Here is a 25,127-nt window from a genome sequence, read left to right on the forward strand (position 1 = left end):
GGCCCCTTGTCGCCTTCCCAAATCAGTAAAACTCCTTGAAAAAGTTATCTATACTTGTTTCCATCTTCTTTCATCCTCTCTTGAAAAAGTGTCAGGCTCTTTTCCAGTTAATGTGTCTCCTCTATCACTCAATCCTCATTTTTGATGTTTCAGGGGAGTTGATATCTGTGATCACTTCCCCTTTTTTTTTTTTTTTTTAGTAGTTAATATGCATATTTTATTTTTCTTTTTCTGGTTTGTGGGATGGAACTTCTCTCTCATGCTGGGCAAATTCTCTACCATTGAGCCACACCCCCAGTCCTAATGTGTTTTTTTTGTTTTTTTTTTTTTACCCAGTCATCCCACTCCTGGGGTTATATATTTTTTTTTTTTTATTATTCATATGTGCATACAAGGCTTGGTTTATTTCTCCCCCCTGCCCCCACCCATCACTTCCCCTTGAAATACTTTCTTCCCTTGGCTTTCAGAGCTTGCCTGATTCCTCCACCTCTCTGCTGTTCTTCTTTTGTCGTCTTTGATGATTCCTCTGATCTCTGTACAGAGGCGTTTCCAGGCATAATCCTTGGACCTCTTTTCTATGTTCATTTCTCTTAACTTCACATATTACATATTACATATACATTGAGCCATCTGCTGACTCAACTTCTCCCCAGTAGTTTTACACCCAGGGTTGAGATCCTGATCTCTGGTTTCTCACCATCTTTACCCCTACCCCAAATCTCTTCTTGGGTAAAGGCATCTCTATTCTTCTAAGTTGCTCCTGACAAAGTCCTTGGATCTCTTCTTTTTCTCACATCCATACTCATCAGCAAATCCTTGACTACCTTTAAAATACATCCATAATCTAACTACTTTTCTCTGCCTGCACAGCTTCCATACTGGTCTGAGCCCTCCCTGGGAGGGAGTATGTCCTCTCTGGTCTCAGCTTCTGCAGTATGCCAGTTATCCCTTCCCTATAGCAGCCCAATATGTCAAATTATGCCACTCCTCCACTCTCCCCAGTGTCTCCCGTATTTCTCGTCCTCATTGGGAGAGCCTACCTGATGTATCCCTCTGGAACCTCTCTGAGGCCCTCTGCTACAGCCCTCCCCTTAACAGCTCTCAAGTTACATTCACCCGTATTAGTTCTCAAATACAGTAGGGCCTGTGCATTTGCTGTTCCCCGGGCCTGAAAATGGTCTTTCCAGTGTTCTCAAGTAGTTCACTCTCACTTCAGCTTTTACGCAAATGTTGCCTTCTCAGTGAGCCTTCTGTGACAATACTGTCTAAATTTTCAACTTCATTCCTGTACTGTTTTCGTTTCCCTTCTCTGCTTTATTTTTTCTTTAGCATACTATAAATTTTATTTGTCTTATTTATCTGTCTCTCCTCCAGTAACATGTAAGCTTCACAAGAGCAGACTTTTGTCTGTTGTTTCCTGTTGCATCCCCGACACCTGAAACACTGCCTAGAATATGTGAAAGCGTGAGCACTGTTGCATTCCTAAAAGCCTTTTAGTGGCCATCCTCTCAAAACTAATATTTGTATTGTTTGTAAGTTTGATTGGAAAAGAAGAAAATTCCTCTGGAGGTGTGTCTTCATAGTGTGCTCTTTCCCTCAGGAGAAATCCCTACCTGGTGTGGTGATGGCTCTTGTGTGTAATGTGTTTGACATGCTGTACCAGCTGGCCAATCTAGAGGAGCCAAGGTAAGTATAGCAGTTGTGAGGCTCGGAAAAAAAAAGTTATTAAAATTAATGAGCCAAGTAACCTGTCACTTTTTAATGTATTTGTTATACGATCCATACTAAATGTCTTTATTATCATTATAATTGTGGCTTATGTGGAAGAAATTTATACCTGAAATTTTTTTCAGGATAACTCTACGAGTACGAAAACTTCTGCTCTTGATACCCACGGATCCTGCCATTCAGGAAGCCCTTGATCAACTTGATTCTTTAGGCAGAAAGGTATGCACATTTTCCATAGTTACTTAACTAGCATGTGGATTTTATGTCATGACTCCATGAACATACAGTGTGAAAGCCATATGATAACATCTTTCCCATGATATTTTTTCTTCTTCTGAACAATACCTTTGCCATAAATGGATACCAGAACTTCATGGTGATTTTTAAAGTATCCAGATAGAGTCAGTAGTGATAGAGAGAATTTCAGTCACTAGAAGAGCCTTTATTATCATCTACTTCTCCCACTTCCTGAATATGAGGAACCTGAAGCCCAAAGAGATGCAGTTACTGGCCAGGGGTCAGACTCCAGTTCTGATTCTGTGGAGACGTTTTTCTTCTCATGATGCCTCTCTGCCTGATTATTGGGTGTCTAAGCTGTTTATATAAAAGGATTATTGTTTTTTTCACAAGTGACTTTTGAAGTTCATTTTGACTGGGTATGTTGGTACACACTTGTAGTCCAAGCACTGAGGAGGCAGAGACGAGAGGATCATGAGTTGGAGGACAGCCAGGGCTACATGGTGAGTTCAAGGCCAGCCTGAGCTACACTGGGAGAACCTGTCTCAAAAAAACATGTGCTGGGGACATAGCTCAGTGCGAGACCCTGGGTTCAATCCCCAATACCACAAAGGAAAAAAATAGTAATAATAATAATAATAATAATGAAGTTCATTTTGCTTATTTTTTTAGAGTATTGTTCCTGAAGAGATTTATGTGGAGAAAAACTATTTTATCTGTCATAGTGTTTAATTATGTTCTCAGAATAAATTCATTTAGAACAACTAAGTTTTGTATTTTGTATTTTAGTGGTTAAAATTTATATTCGCTCAGTCATGCCATCTGTGTCTTAGGTATTGGGAGAAAACTAATGTAATTGTAAAATGCATCATTAATATTACCTAAAAGAAATTCTTAAGGCTACTACTTCAAGTACTGGGACTTGTACCCAGGGCCTTGAGCTTGCTAGGCAAGCACTCTTATCACTTGATCCATGCTCCCAGGCCTTTTTGTTTTGGTTTGTTTTAGTTTTTGAGATGGAGTCTCACTACCTTTTTCCCAGGCTGACCTTGTGATCCTCCTACCTCTGCCTCTCTAGTAATTGGGATTACTGGCGTGTGCTACCATTCCCAACTCACTACTAAATTTTAAACATGGAAAAACATTAAAATGACTTCCTAGTATTGCTTAGAGTAAGTTCTTAAAAGCATTCATGTTATACTTGACTACCATTGAACTTAATTGTGTGGTGAAGTTGGTGTTTTGCTAATAATTACAGAATTATGTGCTTTTATGATACCAGTTTTCTAGAAAACTTCACTGTATTACATTAAAAGGAAAAAGAACATTAGAATATGCACTGAGGTCTGTTTCTCTGATTTGTGCTTTTAAGACATTTCTTCATTCTTCCATTCTTTCAAACTTAGAAAACATTGCTTTCTGAAACAAGTTCTCAGTCTTCAAAGTCTCCATCCCTCTCTTCAAAGCAACAGCATCAGCCAAGTGCCAGTTCAATCTTAGAAAGTCTGTTTCGATCTTTTGCTCCAGGAATGTCCACCTTCAGAGTGCTCTACAACTTGGAAGTAAGAAACCCTTTCATTTCATTTTGACAAATTGATTTTGGTTTGCATATTTACACTCACAGGTGCCAGAAACAAGTGAGGCAAAGATTTATTAAGGGATAATCTGTTAGAAAATTAGGTTAGAAAAATGGATAAGTTGAAACTTTTAAAAATTGGCACATCATTAGATATATATAGTTGGTACATTGTGACATTTACATAAATGCTTACACTAAATCTTAGATTCACCCCCCTCCCTCTTTTTCCTTTATCCCTCCTCTGCCCCCTTAGAACAATTTCAGCAAGTTTTGTTATTCTATTTCATACATGAATATAAGATACTTCCACCATATTTGTCCTCCTTCACCCTTTACTTATTTCCTCCCCCCATCTCACTGGTACTGATCTCTGGACAGGACCCGTTTTACCTTCCTATCCTTCACTTTTTAAAAAAGACATTTTTATTAGTTTGATAGTTATATAGGGAGTTTGGTTGTGACATTTCCATATGTACATAATTATACCCCAAATTGGTTCATCTCCATTATTCTCCTTTCTACCTCATTTCCCCTTCTTATGGTAACTTCAATAGGTAAATTAAAACTTCCTGCCTTTGAAATTTCTTTTGTATTTATTTATTTATTTATTTATTCTTTATTATTCATATGTGCATGCAATGCTTGGGTCATTTCTCCCCCCTGCCCCCACCCCCTCCCTTACCACCCATTCCGCCCCCTCCCCTCCCCTCACCCCCTTGATACCCGGCAGAAACTATTTTGCCCTTATCTCTAATTTCGTTGAAGAGAGAGTATAAGCAATAATAGGAAGGAACAAGGGTTTTTGCTAGTTGAGATAAGGATAGCTATACAGGGAGTTGACTTACATTAATTTCCTATGCATGTGTGATTTTTTTCTATTCATACTGATCTTTATTAACACTTAAAAATTGCATCTAAATAAATAATTGGGGAATCTTCCATTTCCTATATAAAATCAACATAAAAATCTCATAATAAACATTGCCTTCTGGGAGTTTTGCAGATTATCTTTAGCCTTCTTGATCAAATGCAAGAAACTAGCATGTGACATTTAAAGGGATTCTAGCTTGGGTTGTCTGAATGTTTCAATTAGTAAAGGAGTAATTTCTATAGAAAATGTTGGGGTGACTAATTGTTCTTATCTGCCCCTAGGTCTTAAGCTCCAAACTCATGCCAACAGCTGATGACGACATGGCAAGAAGCTGTGCAAAGTCCTTCTGTGAGAACTTCCTCAAAGCAGGAGGTTTGAGGTATGTGTGCTGAGAAAATGAGTACAGTTGTATTAGTTAATTTTCTACAGAAGCCCTGTTTGTTCTTTCAAGGTATTACATGAAACACTGCGTGAGTTACCTTAAGAAGGAATGTTTCAGTCCTCTAAAAATCAGTACTTCCATTAAAATATTTTATTTCATTTTATAACTTTTGATTATTTGAAAAACTTATAGAAGTGATCTCCTCTCTAATTGTGGGGAAATTCTCAAGAGTAGAGATGAGACATATAAAAAGTGCTAAGAGAAGATCGAGACAGTACTGGTTAACTGGCTGTGGTGGTATACACCCATAATCCCAGCTACTCAGGAGGTAGGTATGGGGCGTATCACAGTTCAAGGCCAGCCCAGGGAAAAAGTTAATGAGACCCCATCTCAACAAATAAGCTAGGCATGTTTGTATATTCATATAATCCCAGCTAAGCAGGTGACATAGGTATGAGGATTGTAGTCCAAGGCCAGCCCTGGGCAAAAAAGCATGAGACCCTATTGAAAAAAATATAAAAGCAAAAAAGGGCTAGGGGCATAGCTCAAGTGGTAGAGCTGCTTCCTGGCAAGTGTAGGCACTGAGTTCAAAAGCCCTAGTACCGTACGTATGCACGCGCACGCATGCGCGCGCGCACACACACGAATAGTGGTTAAATTTGCTGGGATAATAAAGTTGGGAAATGCTTCACAGAAAATGACCTTTAGCTGGGGATTGAGAAAAGAGTAGAAATTGCCTTGGTAGATGAGCAAAGGTAAAGGAGAGAAGGGCATGAGGAGAGGTCTCCAGGGGAGCAGAGAAGGCCAACTCAAACCTTATGTGGGGTATTTGAGGGAATTCCTGTGTGGAGGTCTGGGCGGAAGAGAAGCTGGGCAGGAACTTTGAGTTAAAGGGATGGGAAACGCAAATGAAGGCTGAAAGAGTCCCACACACTGTGAAAGGTGTGCTGCATATGTGTAGTTTTTAATTCAGCACTTAGTAAAAACTCATTTCAGATTACCCAGCCATCTACATGTCTGTGATAATAAAGGCATTATGCTTTTGGGATATTTGTGTATATTAATTCATGTACCAAGCATTTTTTAAGCACTGGGACTGGCAGCAAATAGATAAGACAAAAATCTATACAAGCTTCCCCATAAAGCTTGCAGTCTAGGGAGAGAGACAAATACCAGTAAGGAAAAGTACATGTCAGAGCTGTCAAGACAAATAAAAAAAGGAAGCTGGGATGGTGGAGAAGGTTGTGATTTTTAATAGGGGGTGGGGAGAAGTTCAACTGGTGGAATGACAGTTTACAAAGACCTAAGGGAGATAGTGGCAAGACCTGGAGGTACCTAGAAGCAGCTTTCCATATCACTGCATGGAGGACCTACCTGGTACCTGGAGAGGCCACAGGAAGCCAGTGTTTGGAGCCAAGTGAGTGAAGCAAAGAATTGGGACATGAAGTTAGACACATGTCAGAGGGCTGTATATTTATATATAGCACCTTATAGGACACTGGGCAGGCTTTTTTTTGTGTAGGAAGCCATTAAAGGATTTTGTGAAGAAGAGTACCATGATCAGACTTATATTTTGAAAGGATTACTCTTATCTTTCAGAATAAATTTGGAGGTTGGAGGTGCAAGAGTGGGAGCAAGGAGAACAGTTAGGAAGCTTTTGTCATAATGTAGGGTACATTGGCTATGAAAAATAAGCTTGACTGGGTATGTCAATTCTTGATATAGTTTTGAATTGATAGTTTTACTAATACTAAGATCGTGATTGTTCAGTGGACTAAAACCAGTTACTGACAGAAATTGTTAGCTGAACACTTTCTTTTGTATATCTTTTTGGCTAAGCCAGGAGTGTAATTCTAATGGACCAGGAGGTTCTATTTATCATAGGAAACCGTTGTGATAGAAATACTTATAGTTCATTTATGTGGAAGAATAGTACAGAAATTTAGTATCTAAAAACATTTATGAATTGCATTAGTTAACAGAAAATTTTCTTTTCTTTAAAGTTTGGTTGTAAATGTTATGCAGAGGGATTCCATCCCATCAGAAGTAGACTATGAGACAAGGCAAGGTGTTTATTCCATCTGTCTACAACTTGCAAGGTATGTAAATGTATTACATTAGTCTCACAAGGCAATACTTAATTTTTCTTCCCAAATCCTATTATTTTAGGTAGTTTGAAATTACCTTGAATAAGTCTAGTTCTTTCTTTTTAAGATTTTTACTTGTTGGACAAACAATGCCCACGTTATTAGATGAAGACCTCACCAAAGATGGGATAGAGGCACTTGCTTCTCGCCCGTTCCGAAATGTCACCAGGCAGACAAGCAGACAGATGTCTTTATGTGGTACCCCAGAAAAGTCATCCTACCGGCAGCTGTCAGTGTCGGATAGGTCTTCTATCCGGGTTGAGGAAATCATCCCTGCTGCAAGAGTTGCAATTCAAGTAAGTGATTGGTATATTCAAGAAGTATTAAGTACTTCCTACTCAGAACGACCTGCTTGGGAGATGGAGCAGTGTGGATATAAAAATGATTAACGTGAATGTTACTTTCAAGGAATTTATGGTGAGTGAGAATGAGACCACTGGTGCAGAAGTAGCTGTAAATCAAGTGTTACTGAACTATGAAGGCAAAGCATTTTGTGGGCCTTGGCAGTAAATGGAATGATTTCCTTCCACTTGTGCTGTCATGGGTGATTTTATTTTGGAGGTGGCATATAAACTATGTCTTGAAGACTAGGTGGGGATTGGAATTTAAGGGAGCTATTTAGAGACTTGTAAAGAGGAGACTTGTTCAAACAAAAGAGAGAGGAAAGTTAGAAAAAAAAAATCAGAGCGTAAATGTGAGATTTCAAGGTCATTCACAGCTGCCAAAATGTAATAAAGTAGGAAAGGGAAATAGTAAAAAGTACATTGGTGACTGGCCATTTAAAGCCAGAGCATGGAGATCATTCTCATGTTTTACAGATAACAGACATATTGAAAGTCTGAGCTTTCACTATTATCCTCTGGACAATCTTGGAAGGAAAGGTCTCTCACAAAACCCAGGCCAGTAAGAAGGTTGTAGAAGCTAGTGGAATGTGTTCAAGTTCAGTACTGCCTAATCTTATAACACTCTTTCCACCTTCCTTCAGACTATGGAAGTAAGTGATTTCACTTCTACTGTGGCTTGTTTCATGAGATTGTCATGGGCCGCAGCTGCAGGACGACTTGACCTTGTTGGAAGTAGTCAGCCAATTAAAGAAAGTAATTCTCTGTTTCCTGCTGGAATTCGAAACAGACTCAGCAGTTCAGGTACTGATTTCATAAAAGGACAAGGCAAGAAATAGCTGTGAGAGCCATGTATGTATAGATTTGTCAGTCATAAAACGAGAGAGCCTTTTCCTTTGCATTTGAGCCTGAGTAAAAAATTGATGGGATTAATATTTATGCACATTACTATATGTATATCATGCTTTATTAAAGAGAAAACGCATGTATAAACCCATAGAGTAAGTAAGGAAACCAAATGTAACGGTTTTGAGCTGTGCCGAGTGTCAAAGGTCATGAAGCCAGTGACTTGCAGCTCGAGTTCTGACCTGGGTAAATAGGTTGGTTTGGCAGTTTATTTCCTATTGGGCCTTTTAGTACAGCTTTATTTCTTAGTGTTCTTTGGTTTTCCTGTTGTATAAGTGCCTCAATATTAAAAGTTTTGAAGTTATGACATATAATAAAATGTAAAAATGTCCAGCTTATAATATTTTTAGTTTTATATGCCCATAACCCAACTTAACAATTCTAATATCCTAGAATAGTTCTCTCATGCCCCAATATTGTACTGTTCGTACTTCTACCACCTGAAATTAGTTTTACCTTGTGGACCTGATTTGTTTTTTGGTACTACAGTTTGAATTGAGAGCCTCAAGCCTGCCAGACAGACACTTTACCGCTTGAGCCATGCTCCCAGCCCTTTAATTGTGTTAGTTATTTTCTAAATCAGGTCTTGTGGTTTTTGCCAGGAGCCAGCCTCAGAACATGGTCAGGCACACACCACCATGCGTGGATGTTGGGTGAGATGGGCCTTACTAATTTTCTGCCCATGCTGGCCTGGAACCTCTGCCTGCTGAGTAGCTGGGATTATAGGTGTATATCACCATGCCTGGCTGTGAACCCATTTTGAATTCCTGCAAATGTGTTTTAAGGACAGAGCAGTTAAGGTGTTTCAAATACAGTGATCACATCTCTAGTTTTTTAAACAAAGGTGTTTTCTTGAAGGATTCTGGATCAAATATAAAAGGATATTAAAATATCACAGTTCCTATAGGATGTGCAGTAAACTTATACTTGCCTACTTTCAGGAAGCAATTGCAGCTCTGGAAGTGAAGGAGAGCCAGTAGCGCTGCATGCAGGGATCTGTGTCAGACAGCGGTCTGTATCCACCAAAGACTCACTGATTGCTGGAGAGGCTCTGTCTCTTCTTGTTACGTGCCTACAACTTCGGAACCAGCAACTGGGTAGGAAGAGGTTATATGGTCATGCATTTCTTTTAGGGAAAGATCATGTTTCTGTTGGGAATTGCTTACATTGCTACTAATAGAAATGAAAGGTGGGGGGTTGACATGTGGAATCAATAATAGAAGTGTATATTGAGTACCTTGTATATACAAGGACAGTATGTCTGCCCTGTAGGAGCTGACTGTCCAGCTGAGGAGTTAAAACACCCCAAATCGTTGATTCATAAAATATATATTTAGAATTATATATCAATTCCTGATAATAACTCCACCATTAAAAATTATGAAACTTCAGATTGGCCTTTTTCTCTTTGTTACTGGCTTTGAGGAACTGAGGCTAATACTAATCTTCCTTTAACATTAGAGTACACAGGGTTCAGGCTCTCACTGTCTCTGCCCTGTCTGCACTAATTCTCTTGGTGATTCTATCCAGTTTCACAGCCTTGAATTTCATCTAGCTGTTGACACCTAGCAATACCTCAGTCTGGATCTGTGGTCTGACCACTCCCCAGGCATTTCCACAGAGATACCAAGTAGACATTCCGAACTTAACCTGTCTAGAAATGAACAACCTATCTTTCCCATATTATTCAAGAGGCTTCCCAATGTACAGGCAGGTTCACCCTCTCCCTTTGGCCAGCAGCTTTGGAGTAATGCTTGATGCTTTTATTCACACTCTACTCTTCGTCTGTCAGCACATCCTCCTCCAAGCTCTATCTAGATTCCACCCCTTCATACCACCTTTACTGTTAGTACTTTAGTCTGCCATCATTTCTTACTTGGATTGTCACAGTAGTACCCTCACTAATTTTCCTGCTTCTGACCTGGTAGTTTATTCTGTGCAGTAATTAGAGGGACCTTCTCATGTGTAAGTCAGATTGCACCGCTCCTCTTTCAAGACCTTCCAGGCTTCTCATTTAGCCCAGAGTAAAAAACAAATCTTCATTAAGGCCTCAAGGTTCAATGTAATCCAACCCCCCAATACTGTACCTTCCCCTTTTTCTGCCCTCAACCACTGGCCTCCTTGCTATTCCCCCAATATCCAAAACACATTCTTGCCTCAGGGCCCTTGCACTTGCTGTTCCATTTTCCTGATATGTTCTTTCCCCATCTGTCCACATAGTTCTCTGTTCCTCCTCTCCTACAAGTCTTTTCTTACATATCTTGGTGAGACATTTCCTAATCGACTCTCAAAAGAATTACAGCCCTCACCTTGCTGTAGCACTGCTAAAATTCTTTCCCTTATTTTTTATGTCATTTTATCTCTTTATAACATACAATATAATTTACTTGTCTACTGTATTATTGCTTTCACCTACTCCTCATCTAGATTGTAAGCTCCACAAATACAAGAGACTTTTATTTATTTTGTTCTCTGCTGACTCTCCAGCACTCAGATGCTGCCTGATATATATAGTAGGCCCTCAGTTGATATTCAGGAATGAAATCTAAACAACTCCAGTTTTAAAAATTATACCAACACACAGGAGCCCTATTCTTAACTGTTATTGCCAATTTCAGACCACCAGTTATGTACAGTTGGTAGTCATTATGTATTTGGTATAACATCTATACTAATCACATAAACCAGAGGTAAAGATAATCAAGATAAATATAGAAGCAGCTAGACATTTAGAGAACATTTAAATAGCATCTAAAATGATTTTCCCTGAGCAAGAATGCCTTTGAAGATTTAAGTTTGAGAAGTATAAGTTATTATGAAATGACTTTTAAGACTTGTGCCGCACTCTTAATTTGATTTTCTGAAAATTGTTTGAGAGATTTTTCAAATCAAGATGAAAAATTATAACATTCCTCCAAGCTTAGCTTTTATCATTTGTGAGCTTTTTGTTGGTATGTTTATGATTACAAGTATAGTTTATTGAGACAAGACTTAATACATACTGTAACTGGTACGTGCAAAGCATTGTGAGAAAGTGTGCAATACAAAGAAGACTAAGGCTTCTCTTGAGCATATTAAAATTCCATGAGATAAGAAAAGAGGCACGGACATAATTGAAGAAGGTCCTGAATTTTGATTCTATGTAGAAAGGAAAGATAAAGTTCTGCTTAAGTTGAAATTAAAACATAACTCAAAAATTTCAAAATTTTAAAAGTGCATTAACTAATTTAATTTAGTTCTTTCTCCTCCCTAAATCTCCTTCTTCGTCTTGTTAGCATCTTTCTATAACTTGCCCTGTGTTGCTGATTTCATCATTGATATTCTCCTTGGATCACCAAGTGCCGAGGTAAGAAGTTCTTACATTACCTCTAAAAACTCCTGTGGTCTTAGTCTATTGTGGGCTCTCTTGGACACCTGAGATACTGTGGGGAGGCCAAAGATGTGGCCACTCTGAAGGAAAAGTAACCATTTGGACTATACTGTCCCTTCTGCTGCCTCCTGCATATCCCAACGAAAGTAATGAGACTCGAGTCAGAATTGAATTGATGTTTGTTTTTTATAGCCATGATGTTACAGCCAGTGTTGAGGATCCAAAATTTGAAAGGCATCTGGCCTTAACTTCTAAACCTACAGACTGAGGTGGACTAGAAGAATAGTCTGAGGAATCAGTTCCCAGACCACACTTGTTTGACTTGTTTTTTTTCAGTACTGGGGATTGAACGCTGGACGCACATGCCGAGCATGGGCCACATGCCCAGCCCACTTGTTTTTAATTGGCCCTTTTACTCAATGGTGTCTTTACCACTAAGCGCTACAGCACTCACACCTCCTAGTGTCCTCCATTAACGTGAATAAATAAATTGTGTGCACTTTGGAGGAAATCGCTTTTAAGTAACCTCTAAATGTTGATGACATACGTCCTTTGCCATCAATCACTTAATTTCAGATCCGCCGGGTTGCCTGTGACCAACTGTATACTCTTAGTCAGACAGACACTTCAGTTCATCCAGATGTGCAAAAGCCAAATCAGTTCCTCTTAGGCGTCATTCTCACAGCTCAGCTGCCTCTCTGGTCCCCAACCAGTATTATGAGAGGAGTCAATCAGAGGTATGTAATAAACATAAAATAAAAAGTTCATGTGACACAAAGAAAAAGGCTAAGTAATTAATATCCTGTGCACTGCTCCCAAGAAGTCCATAGTGCATTACTGAGATGACAAGAGAGCCTCTTGGGCCCTGATAGAGGACATTTGTGTTTTCTTCCCATGCAGGACAGGAGAGTTAAATATCCCTAGTATTCTAAAGCCACTATAATTATAGAAAAACACCCTTGATTGTCCTATGTAAAATAGTTTCCCTGTCTCTTTCTCCTCTTATACTCTATTATTCTTAGTGCTTGTCACCACTTGATACGTATATGTTTATTGGCTGTCTGTCTATGTTGTTCTTCAGTGTTCCCCTGAAACAGTGCCAGGAATTTGGTAGGTAGTTAGTAGGAATTGGTTAATATTTGAAAGAATGAATGCAGTCAGTGCATATATTATTTTAAAATGTAATAAATTCAGTTTCCTTCTCTATACAGCATTATTCCCATACTGTGTATTAGCAAAATCATTACTATGCTCCCTCCTAAAATACAGAGTTTAAATTAATATACAAAGAATTATTTTATGCCTAGGAAAATGATCTTGCTGTTGTTTTTTCAGTTTGTTTTTGTAAGGAAAATGATTCTTGTTTTCAAATCAGCCTCTTTTCAGTAACTGAAACATATCTGTTTTTTAGACTATTATCTCAATGTATGGAGTATTTTGATTTGAGATGCCAGTTATTAGATGATTTGACAAGTAAGTAAAGGTCTAACTTTGATTGGGGGGGGGGATAAGAAAAGACATTTCTAGATCTAATTTATTTATCTCAGATATAAATGAGATTACAATCATTGTTTAAAGTTGGGTCTTCATGTTTTGAAAGTAGCATGTAAGCCCATGTACCAATGAGCTCTTCTTCTGTTACATAACCATTAAAGTGTTGCAAAAATAGGCCATTTTTTTAAACTTTTCATAAAGTCATCTTTTAATTACATTAATAAATTACTATTATGAAGTGACTTTCTCACTAAGCATAATCTGTTTTGACAGATTTAAAGGTTAATCATTGAAGGAAAGAGGGAATATATTGAAGCATTTTGATAGTGTTAGAAGTCAAATAATTATAGTAGTGATTCAAGTATCACTATTGTGAGTTCTTTTATTAGACTGTCAATTTTAATCATTTGTGCTTACCCTTAAATGATGCAAAAGGATGTTGGAACTAATGCAAATTCTGTATATAAATTTAGTAGTTGAAATTGTTAGTTCAAATCAGTTGTTAGTTACTCTTTACACAAAAAATTTGCTTCAGCTTACAATAAATAGGTAAAAATCAGGATGAACAAAAATATTAATTGGAATAGACTGTTAAAGCCAGGAAGAAGAAACATACCTTATTAGTAGGTATGCCCAATAGTCAGAATTTGGTTGTGAGATTCCTGGATGCTAAAAATGAAAAGAAAACAGTATATAGTTAGTTGTCCTCAATACCCTAGAAGAAACAGAATTGTTTCTCAAAAGAAGCAAATCTTTCTCTAAGCACTTAATTCTAAAAGTAGTTCCATGCAGAAGTCTTTCTTCATGTAAAGGACACAAAGATATAGTGACCATTTAATAATCCTCAGCAACATCTCTTAAGGCCAATGCCTTCATCGATTTTATAAGTGTCTCTGAACACCACTGTAAAATTGGTTTTGTTGGAGACTGAGATAACATTGTTGGATAAGAAGTATCATATCTAGATAAGTTGGGCCACGTCCATCTAACTTTCTGTCCTGATTATGTGCTTTTCAGCCAGCCTTCCAGGGGTGGGGAGAGGTGGGCGTCAGCTATTAAGGTTCTGTTCTCCACTCCACTTACCAAGGGCTGGAATCATAAGTTGGCTGCACTTTTGCAACTTTCCAACGAACAAACAAGTTGTTAATGTGCATCTTTGCTGCGTTATTGAATGGTAACTGAGGGATCCAGGATCTCTTATTGGGGGCTTGAGAATAGGGAGAATTCATCCCTTAATATGTCCTGAAACAATAGTTGTCAATTTTGGAGTATTTTTCCATAAATCTGTGCTTTTACACTAGACACTCTGTGATGTGAATGTTAGCCCATTGCATAAATAAGGAACGTAGGTCACACAGTAGGAGGTAGAGACAGGGTTTGTATCTGATGCCAGTCCAACTCTGACCCATCTATAGCATACCTTTCTCATCACCCCGTGGGACCTCTGGCTGATTCTCACTAAGCACTGGAAATAGAGTGTAATTTTTTTCTCCTCAATTCCAACTTCCAGTATGGAGTTCTGCTGTTGAGTCTATGTTTGGAGAGGAACGTGAGATCCTACAAAAACAAAATAGTTCTTAGGAGTTTGACTCATTGTTTGGAAACCTGAACTCATGCTGCACTGCTGTTGACCTCTTTCTCCTTTTCAGAGCTCCATCCTCCCTTTTCTAGAAGGGTTTGTTCCCTAAACCAGACACTTCTTCAGAATAAGGCTTGTCTCCTTCATCTCACATCCTTAGCATGCAGCACAGGGATCTGCGCAGGGGAGGCAGTCAGCAGTGTTTAATTTATGCAGGAAGTGAGCCTGTAGAGTCCCTGAAGACATTTGTTTAGTAACCAAGAGTTTTTTGAAACTAAAAAGTAAAAGATTGGGAATTGACTTTGCTTACTTTATTTTAATTCAGAATTTTTGACTCTGTTATACAGAGAAATCCTTTCTTTGTAATGAGTTTTTTTTTTCCTTCCTTCTTAGCTTCAGAAATGGAGCAGTTACGAATTAGCCCAGCTACCATGCTCGAAGATGAGATTACATGGCTGGATAACTTTGAACCTAATCGTACAGCTGAATGTGAGACCAGTGAAGCAGACAACATCTTATTGGCAGGACACTTGCGGCTCATTAAGACCCTTCTTTCACTCTGTGGGGCAGAAAAGGAAATGCTTGGTAATTATTGCTTAATCTTACCATGTGGCAGAATGCTTTAGTTCTCAGTTACTACCATAATGTAGAATATAATTGGAACAACAGATAGTTGCTAAAGGTTCTGTGGAAAATGATTCTGTAGAAGTAGGAAATTGTCTGCAGTTTTAGTGGCTAACAAGCTTAAGGTATGTTTTACCTGTGTCATTAAATTACATGGAAAATTTCACAGTGTTTAAAGTGTTTGTATCATAAAACATCTTAATGCCAAGCAAAAATTATAATTCAAAGTCGATTGTCTCTTTAAGCTGGTTTGTACTTTATAATGTACATTGTATCATATATCTTAATTCTTTAAAGGATGATTCTCATGTGGAGAGGTAGCCCCTAGCCACCACTTCCCCAATGGTGAGGTATATAGGAAAGTCTCCTGGGGTACATACATGATCTGAGAAAGCATATCCAATATTGTAAGTTATATTCAGAAACAAAATTAAAATGAACTACCCCCTTTTATACAAACTAAGTTCTGCAGAATCTTTTTGGCTACATAGAAAAGAGTGATTCATAGAAAAGAGTGATTCTTAGCCAGGAAAAGTAGGGAATATCATTTTTACCTGAAAAAGGCAAGGTTTAAAAAGTTCGTTCTGTGGATTCCCTTTGCCCAGAGTACAAACTATTCACTAAAATCATTCTGCCTTGTGGTGTTCTTGGCACTCAAGTTTCCAAAGTGAAAGGTTGCCTTTTTGCATTATATCATAGACTCATAAATTAAGACACCCTCATTTGTTTTCCTTTGTAGACAAATGGCCCCTCCACCCCACAGTGTTTTGCCACATAGTAAGCTCTCAAAAAATAAGAATTAAATCAAAGCGTATGCATGCTTTGGAGTGGCTTTGGGTGTCTCTGCTTCTCTGATAGGAAAGTGCAAGATAGGATGTCTGAGTGAAAATCTGTCCTCATCCTCAACATATTATGCTTTGTTCCAGGTTCCTCACTCATTAAACCATTGTTAGATGACTTCCTTTTCCGAGCTTCTAGAATTATTTTAAATAGTCATTCTCCAGCTGGCAGTGCCGCCATCAGTCAACAGGATTTTCATCCAAAGTATGGAACATGCACGTTGTGTTCAGTTTTGGTAAAAATTCTAATTCAAAACTTTAGTCCAAAAAAAGATTTTCTTAATTTGGAATGTTTTTCCCATCCTGTGAGTCTGTGTGTCCTATAAGATATTATCTGCTGTGTGAAGAAATGCATGCAAAGAAGTTTGATATAAAGCCTGCCTGGCATGTAGTATGCACAGAATAATGGTGTTAGTACCATTATCATTGGAGTGGAAGAATAAATAATAAACTGATGAACTTCCCAAGAGAAACCAAGGTTGTAATTATGTCCAGCTGGATGTGGAGGTGCATGTCCCAGCTACTCAGTAGGTGGAGATTGAAATAAACGTGGTTGGAGGTCAGCCTAAACAAAAAGTTAGCAAGACCCCATCTCAACCAACGAGCTGGGCATATTGGTACATGGTGTAATCCCAGGAGCATAGGTAGGAGGATCACAGTCCAAGGCTAGCTCTGGCAAAAATGCCAAGATCCTATCTGAAAAATAGCTAGACCAAAAAAGGGGGGCTGGGGTGTGGTCTCAGGGGTAGAGTGCCTGCCTAGCAAGCACGAGACCCTGAGTTTAAACCCTAGTACTGCCAAAAGAAAAAAAAAAGAATTATGTCCAGCGGCTGTGAGTATAGCTCAGTGATACAGCACAGACTTAGCATGCAGGAGGCCTGAGTTTAGTCCCCAACACCAAAGGAAAAAAAGAGTAGGTCAAAGTAAATAGGCTCCAAGTAAAGGCTTTAGGGTTTCTCAGAAAAGAACAGACGCTATAGTGCATGAATTTTATCTTTGCTGAATGAAACTATGTTGTCATACTGCAACTGTTAGTTGTTTATTAAAGCTCTAATCTGAAAGATTCTTTTGTTATGTCTACCATACTCAAGTGATATTTGCACTTTTGGTGACAGGAAGAGTGGGGAGCCATAAGCTTCCACCTTATTTGCTCTCAATCTAACTTACTTTGTTAAAGGACATGAAAACCAGTTAACTGAGTAATCCTAAGGAGACTGAAGATTTGGAGTTCCAGTAATTGACATGGACAGGGCACAAGAAGCAATATTTTGTGGAATTTAAGAAGTATCTAGTCAGAGATTCCTTATTAACAAAATCTGTTTTAGAAAAAGAAAACCTTCATTATGACTCCAGTCCTCATTTCCTGCGCCACTCTTGTTTTGGAAGATGTAGTGCTAGATCCATAGTAATTGTTAATTTAAGCAGCAGAAATACATGAGTATTTTGATTTTTCAGTATACACACAAAAAAAATAAATCTGTCCACAGTTTTAATGAAATTTTTATTGGTGAATCTTTTCCTTTTATTTTTATTAAAAGTTATGTCTCCATCAACAAGGAATATTTTTTAATCATATATAATGCTTTGAATAGAAAAGGAAATATTTTGTTCCACCTCAACCCCAGTGTTCTGAATGCTTTCATTTATGCCAGTGATCCCAGCCTTTTCCTACCAAAACCTTTAACCAAAAAGAGATTTATAAAGTTGAAAACTCTTTTCAAAAATAATGCTATTCCTGTATTAACAATAACAAAACAAATTCTTTGGCTGGTGTATATAGTACCTCTGATTAATTTCTTACCCATCCTTTTCAACCCATAAGCCTAGAGAAGAAGCCAAGGGCAGTGCCAGCTCAGTGGCCATTGTCCTCAGTGCCTGTTGCAGTGCTGACCCAAGAGCCCACTCTTGACCACCTCCTGCACTGCTAAGTGGTCACACAGAGAGTGGATGTCCTCTTTTCTGTGTATCTTTCCTCATCTGTGATCCCTTGGTAGTATAAGGCTGTCATCAATTACAGTGGAAAGTACTGTCCATGCCCAAAAGACAGGCAGCAGAGGAAGACTGTGTTCCTGCAAAATGCTTGCTAGTTATCTTGTATGTCACTTTCGATAAATTGATTTGACAAGCTGTGCACTTCTACCTCCATTTCCTTCAACAAAGTGAAAAATCCATTAGTGTCCTTGAGGAAGTTTTTGAGATTGGATCGTACTATGTAGCCAGGCTGGCTTTGAACTCACCATCAACCTGCCTCAGTCTTGCACCACCAAGACATGCATACAGACATGCACCACCATGCCTGACTTGAACTGGTGATCCTCGGGCACATGAAGTGTTTATGAGTATCTATTCTGATTTACATAGCTCCCTTTTTCTCCCATTTTTTATTCAGATTTCAGGGAGGCATCTGTAACAGTCTTCCTGCCTACTTTGATTAGAAGATAAGTTATTCCTGTGTTGTGTTTATTACACAGTTTTCCAACTCTTCTCCCTCCATTCTGGTTGATCCATTCCTTAGATGAGAACTCCTTGTTCTGGAGTCGTAAAGAATTTTGCTGTTTTGTCATCAGGCCAAGAAAATATGTAACTCTAAACCATATTCATCCCTCCTGTATTGTTCACCTCTAGATTACTAGATTTCTGGCTTAGACTTTACTTAACCATGTTTAAGGAATTGTAGCTCTTGTACTCTCATTTCAACTGTTGATTTATTCAATTAGCGGTTTGAACAGATTGTTCATTGTTGAAATTATGTTTTATTTTTAGGTGTAGTACAGTGAATAGTCGATTGGCAGCTTATGAAGTCCTTGTAATGCTGGCTGACAGTTCACCTTCAAATCTTCAAATTATAACAAAAGAACTACTTTCTATGCATCATCAGCCTGACCCTGCTCTCACCAAGGAGTTTGATGTAAGTTCTCTAGACTGTGATGAATTTAATGATCTCTTAAATGTATAATTTTAAGACTACATTCTTCTAACCACAAAAAAAGTATTTTTTGCATATTATGTTCACATACTAAAATCAACTATTAAGTTTTTTATCATTATATTCTACTGTAGTATATTATGAAATGGTATTCTTTTAATTAAAAAGGAAAGGCATTTTCAAGTTGATTGATAATTATCCTGAGTAACAAATAGCATTCTAACCTGTTTTTTATGCTAGCATAGCCAGGCACTACAGATAGCAAAATTAGATAAAGGTTGGCCTACCATGGCACAAAATCCCTGGAGTTCACCACACATGCACTGTTAGGCTTTTAGAGCTCAAAAATGAAAATAAGATCCCGGTCCTCAAGGAGGTCAGAGTTTGTATTGGGGAAAAGACAGACCCATAAGCAGGTGATTTAACAGAGGATACCATGTAAGGTAGAGGTGTGTCCTGAATGCTTTCCTACCAGACAGGTTCTTCACCAGTGATGGTTTCTTAGAAAGCTTCTTAGAGAAGATGAGACTTGAATTAGAGCCTTAAAAGCTAGTGAACCAATTGAAGCAGGGTAGGAAGGCTATTCATTCCATTCCAGCATGAGAACAGGCGCAGAGCTATGAAACAGCTTGGTATATGGTAGTATCTGTAAGAGGAAAGTAAGTTGCATGTGTGCTGAAATACAAGAGGAAGAGTGGGAAGACACTTCTAAAACTATTGGCTTACTCCTCTAACATCATGTAGAAATCCAGGCTACCCTTCAGATACCTGAGCTGGGTATCATGGAACATACAAGTTAGGCAGAAGAGAAAGTGGGACCAGATATTCTAGACAAGAAGAAGTAGCATTTGCAAAAAAATTTAAAAAGTGTGAGCATATAAATTGGGAAAGTTTATTTCTAAAATCTTAGGTTATAATGCTTATTTTATGCTGTGCTTTAGTTTTACATATATTTACTTAGTTACCAGAGTATAAATATTTCTATTTTTTTTCAAAAGTCAAAAATATATATATATGATATACAGCATAATGGAGGAAATATTCTTCAATAAATAACCTATCTTTTTAGCACTGTTTTGAAACAGTTTTTCTTTTTTAAATCTTTGTTTTGTACTGCAAATAAATTTCAGTGTTATTTAGGTCTTAGAAATCCTCCTTCTCTAAGTTAGTGTCTGACATTAATGGAAAGTATGTGATATTTAGCAAGTCTTTGAGGTCCAAAGACCCACTGGTTTTTGTCAACTGTTTGGTTATTACATGGATGCTGATATTTGATGTAGATAGGTTTAGTCATGGCATGGAACCAACTTCCTATTTATAATTGCATTTCAGTGTCTAACTACAATATTCTTTTCCATTTGGAGAAGTGCAGTGTTGAATGTTAGCCATAATGCCTTTTCTGGATTGTTTTTACCCAGAAAAGCACTAGATTGGATCTTCATTATTTCATAGTATTTGTAAGTGAAATGGTAGGGTATGTGTATCAGAAAAAGTTTAATAGAAGAATATTACCTTTTCTAAAGGGGAAGGTATGAACATGTGCTTTCCCTGAACATCTACACTGCAATATTCCTCATGGTAAACACTTCATAGAACTTTGTTCCTTTTTGCACAGTAATACCTCTGTTGTGAATATGTATTTAGTAAATCTGCTTAATTTATGCCTCCAGTCTACCTACAAGACTATAAGCTCCTTGGATCAGAGACCATACATATTTCTGTTCTTAATCCCTGCCACAGTATCTAGCATGTAGTAAGCCCTTAATAAGTATTTGTTGAATGGTAATCGTGACTAAATGCATGACTACATAAATGAATAAACAAATACACCTGCTGTATGTGTCACATACTTTATGAACAGAAAAGAAACATTGGGATTATAGTGTTTTATCATTACACTAGCACCATGTACAGAGGAACTTTATGAACATGGTTTGCTAGTATGAATTTCATAACACAGATGGATACATCTGTAAGTGTGCCTCTCTCTCCTCCCAGTCAATCTGTATGGCTATAATGGAAATGTACTTATGGTAAAGGTGCTCATTCTCTTCCCTGCTGTTTCTGTTCCTCTCTCTCCCAGTACCTTCCCCCAGTGGATAGCAGGTCCAGCTCAGGGTTTGTGGGGCTAAGAAATGGTGGCGCTACTTGTTATATGAACGCAGTCTTCCAGCAGCTGTACATGCAACCTGGCCTTCCTGAGGTGATTTCTCTCCTTTCTTCTGTTTGTCATTGAAGATAAAATATGCATTACCTGAAAACTGTTCCATACTTATTTTTTGCTTATTAAACTAGTCATAATGAGGGATTCTTTAGTAGCTTCTGAAATCTCTATAGACATGGTTATAGTCACACATTTTTATAAATCAGCTGCCTGTATGATAATAGACTTGACCTAGTGTGATTTTTTTTTTAACCTCCAAGTAGTTTCTCAAATTAAATTCAGTAAAATTTACTAACATTTTTAATATTTTAGGAATACGGGCTCTATCATCGGTAATGTAATAATGTATAATAATGGTGTAGCTTATGACATGGCAGGCACTGAATTGAGAGTATTCCACGTGTGTTGTGTTGCATTTCTTTCTTATAGAGATCACTAGTATCACTGGGTCAAGAATTTCCTAACCGAACAGAGGCTTAACGAGATGATTTACTCATAATGACACCAGCTAGGAATATCAAAGCTAGATATGTGCAAAGCCATATGTAGTATAACATGCTAAGAAACCAGTGTGGGTGCTCATGTGTGTGTGTTTGGGTTCACATGAGGCGGTTAGTCATAACTGATGGAAGACATTTCTTTCCCTTTTAGTCACTACTTGCGGTGGATGATGACACAGACAATCCAGATGATAGCGTGTTTTACCAAGTGCAATCTCTCTTTGGGCATTTGATGGAAAGCAAGCTGCAATATTATGTACCTGAGAACTTCTGGAAGGTATTACTCTCAATCACTTTGTGTAGATTTAAAGATGCTAGATGTTTAGAGTTTGGCTACATTTTTTCTCAAGTGATAGTGGTTTCTTATCTTCATCAACTCTAGATTAATCCCATTGCTAGGAATCTATTAAAAAAATTGGGGAGAGAGTAAATTGGTACTTGATTTCAAATGATTAGAATGTTAACAGCCATTCGTAATTCCTAGGGATTTACTAATCTACTTTGAATATTTCTCATGACTCTTACTTTAGCCCTTTAAATTAAAAAAATTATTTTATGGGTGGCCCCAGAAGTTGGTTAGTTTCTAAGAGAAACTCTGTTCCTTGGCCTGACGCCTCGCCCTGTTCCTACTTCTGGTTTCAGAGACTTAGTGCGATTATGAGGTACACGGAAGAACACACGTAGATGGTGGAATACAGGCTGCCTCATTTCAGTAAAGACTTCCACTTCCTGATAGTGAACTTATTTTTCATTTACATTCATTCCTTTTCCATTATGTTCAGAAATTGATTTCCCTTTAAAACCATGTTTAATTCTTGCTACATAGATATTCAAGATGTGGAACAAAGAACTCTATGTGAGGGAACAGCAGGATGCATATGAATTCTTTACTAGTCTTATTGATCAGATGGATGAATATCTCAAGGTAATAAAAGTTTTGTTTTTCCTCTAACTCCCTCAGACTGACTAGAGTATGAGAGGGGTGCCTTCAGATTTGTGGTTACTATAAAACTAACAAATCAGAAATTAGTAATCTTCAATATCACAGCTGTAATTCATTTCTTCTGGGTTTCAACATCAAAACATATACAGATAGATCACTTGATGGGAGTCTTCTTAATTCTTAATCTATACTACATAACAATAACAATTTGTAGTTGCACGTCCATACTGTATGTCCCTTAAGGTAGTCTGGCCTCCCTGGCCCCCTGCAGACAGTTTGGGAACTGAGAATTCCCTGGTAAAGGGACCAAATCAAGAAATTATTTGTGATGGTGTATAAACCCAAAGCTTCTCTGCCCCCATAACATAACATACTTCCTGAATGGTATTGTCTTCTAAGATTGCCTGCTTTCACTGCCAGCATTGGCCTCTCAGCACTAGACACAATTTATCTATTTCATTTCTTTAAAATAACATAGATTTATACATCCTCTCCATGAGAAAAAAGAAAAGATTTACTGAGAGTTCTTCTCACTTGATACTTGTGGCATAAGAAGAAAGATTCAGAATCATCATGGAACACATACTCCTGGTCAGCAGTCCTGACTGACTCTTCTCTCCTATTTTTCTGATTATTTGCTTTACCCTGACATTAGGTCTAATGATGGGTTATTAACTTCCCATTAGTTCCTAACTGAAACTGCCAAAATCACTCCTTTTAATTTGGTGATTAAATTGAAATCTGTGTTTTAGCTTAGGTCTAAAGAAAATTCAATATGAACCAACTGTTTTAGGGCCACTAATTAAATTTTTAACTTTTTATTCCAACAGAAAATGGGGAGAGACCAAATATTTAAGAATACTTTTCAGGGCATCTATTCTGATCAGAAGATCTGTAAAGACTGTCCTCACAGGTTAGTGATGATGCTGCTGACACAGAATGATCATGAGGGCTGGGAGGTAGCTCAGGGCTAGCGCATGTTCAAGGCCTGGGTTCCACCCTCAACACTCAAAAAAAAATTATTTTAAAATGAATGTTTCTGTATGTTACAACTTTTGCATTTGCTGAAAGACTTAAATATATCTTTCAATGGACCTATAAATGCTTGCCATTTTCCTTTGTGACCCTTTGTTGAAATTCACACCTATAAGCAATTCTAAGTTATCACGACATGGTGTTTTTATTTGATAGTGTGCTTTTGCAGTGTTGAGGCATGTTTTAATTTCACTGACTGTGAACATAGTTCTGTGTTCAAACTTAATAATGATAATTTCAAGAGCTCTACATTCATTAGTTTTCTGTCATCTCTCCATTAGATATGAACGTGAGGAAGCTTTCATGGCTCTCAATCTAGGAGTTACTTCTTGTCAGAGTTTGGAAATTTCTTTGGACCAGTTTGTTCGAGGAGAAGTTCTAGAAGGAAGTAATGCATACTACTGTGAAAAGTGTAAAGAAAAGGTGTTATACTTTTTGCCCTTTTTCTAAAACAAGATTAATTTGTTACTCATGTACTGTTTTTGTTATTGTTGTTGTTTGCACTTCTGGTGTTTGAACTCAGGGCCTCATGCTTGGTAGGCAGATACTCCAGCCCTTTGCTCTGGTTATTTTGGAGAAGGGTCTCACTTTTTGCCTAGGCCAGTATGGACAGTGATCCTCCCTCCTATTTTACGCTTTCCACCATAGCTGGGAAGATGGGTATACACCACCACACCCACCTTTTTTCTGAGATGGGATCTCACGAACTCTTTTGCTTGGGCTGGCCTGGAACCACAGTCCTCCCAATCTTAGCTTCCCATGTACCTTGGGATGCTAGGTATGCCACAATGCCCAGCTATGTTGAGACAAGGTCCCTTGACCTCCCTGCCCAGGTTGGCCTCAAGCTGCTGTTCTGATCTCACCTCCCCAAGTAGCTAGGATTATAGGCATGAGCCATAGGCACCTGGCTTGTGTGCAGCTTCTTTATGTAAAATCAATATTAAGCTCTAGTTGCTGCTTCCTTTAGATTATGTCATTACTTGTTTTACATGAGTGGGAAAGGCGTTTGCATTAATTACTTGATTGTTTTATTTTCTCCATGGAGATAATTGGTTTTTGCTTTTCTTTAGAGAATAACAGTGAAAAGGACCTGTATTAAGTCTTTACCTAGTGTCTTGGTAATACACCTAATGAGATTTGGATTTGACTGGGAGAGTGGACGCTCCATTAAATATGATGAACAAATAAGGGTAATTTTTTTTTTTCCTTCCTGCATGTCTTACAGCCATCACCTCACTGCCTTCTTCCCTTTTCCCTTCTGTTTTCAAATTCTGCCTTCCCTGTGAAAGGCTCTGGTTTTAGCAGCATGAGAAGCTGCTGCTAAGGGGACAGACAGATCTACAGACAGTGACCCTTGTTTCTGGAAGGTACCCTAGTGATAGCTGTGAAATAAAATGCTACTCGTGGTTGCCCAGACAGCCTGTCAGAAATGTGCTTGAAGTGGAGAGGAGTTAGTCCCCAC

At 38.1% G+C, this 25,127-nt stretch overlaps 1 protein-coding gene across 3 annotated transcripts in view; it reads left to right on the forward strand.

The window, feature by feature from the left end:
• Usp24 (ubiquitin specific peptidase 24) overlaps positions 1 to 25,127 on the forward strand; it is a 119,650-nt gene that overhangs the window by 60,634 nt on the left and 33,889 nt on the right. For all 3 annotated transcript variants that reach the window (XM_074080013.1, XM_074080015.1, XM_074080014.1), the window contains 20 exons: positions 1,601 to 1,686; positions 1,854 to 1,947; positions 3,372 to 3,527; positions 4,697 to 4,794; positions 6,801 to 6,896; positions 7,012 to 7,240; positions 7,930 to 8,089; positions 9,133 to 9,288; positions 11,467 to 11,537; positions 12,138 to 12,298; positions 12,973 to 13,034; positions 15,028 to 15,219; positions 16,185 to 16,302; positions 18,861 to 19,005; positions 21,107 to 21,226; positions 21,839 to 21,964; positions 22,514 to 22,612; positions 23,461 to 23,543; positions 23,947 to 24,088; positions 24,736 to 24,855. In XM_074080013.1, coding sequence (XP_073936114.1) covers positions 1,601 to 1,686; positions 1,854 to 1,947; positions 3,372 to 3,527; positions 4,697 to 4,794; positions 6,801 to 6,896; positions 7,012 to 7,240; positions 7,930 to 8,089; positions 9,133 to 9,288; positions 11,467 to 11,537; positions 12,138 to 12,298; positions 12,973 to 13,034; positions 15,028 to 15,219; positions 16,185 to 16,302; positions 18,861 to 19,005; positions 21,107 to 21,226; positions 21,839 to 21,964; positions 22,514 to 22,612; positions 23,461 to 23,543; positions 23,947 to 24,088; positions 24,736 to 24,855 — 2,514 coding nt within the window. The remainder of the gene's footprint in view (positions 1 to 1,600; positions 1,687 to 1,853; positions 1,948 to 3,371; positions 3,528 to 4,696; positions 4,795 to 6,800; positions 6,897 to 7,011; positions 7,241 to 7,929; positions 8,090 to 9,132; positions 9,289 to 11,466; positions 11,538 to 12,137; positions 12,299 to 12,972; positions 13,035 to 15,027; positions 15,220 to 16,184; positions 16,303 to 18,860; positions 19,006 to 21,106; positions 21,227 to 21,838; positions 21,965 to 22,513; positions 22,613 to 23,460; positions 23,544 to 23,946; positions 24,089 to 24,735; positions 24,856 to 25,127) is intronic.

The sequence above is a fragment of the Castor canadensis genome, chromosome 7, assembly GCF_047511655.1.
Source record: "Castor canadensis chromosome 7, mCasCan1.hap1v2, whole genome shotgun sequence".
Classification (NCBI taxonomy): Eukaryota; Metazoa; Chordata; class Mammalia; order Rodentia; family Castoridae; genus Castor; species Castor canadensis.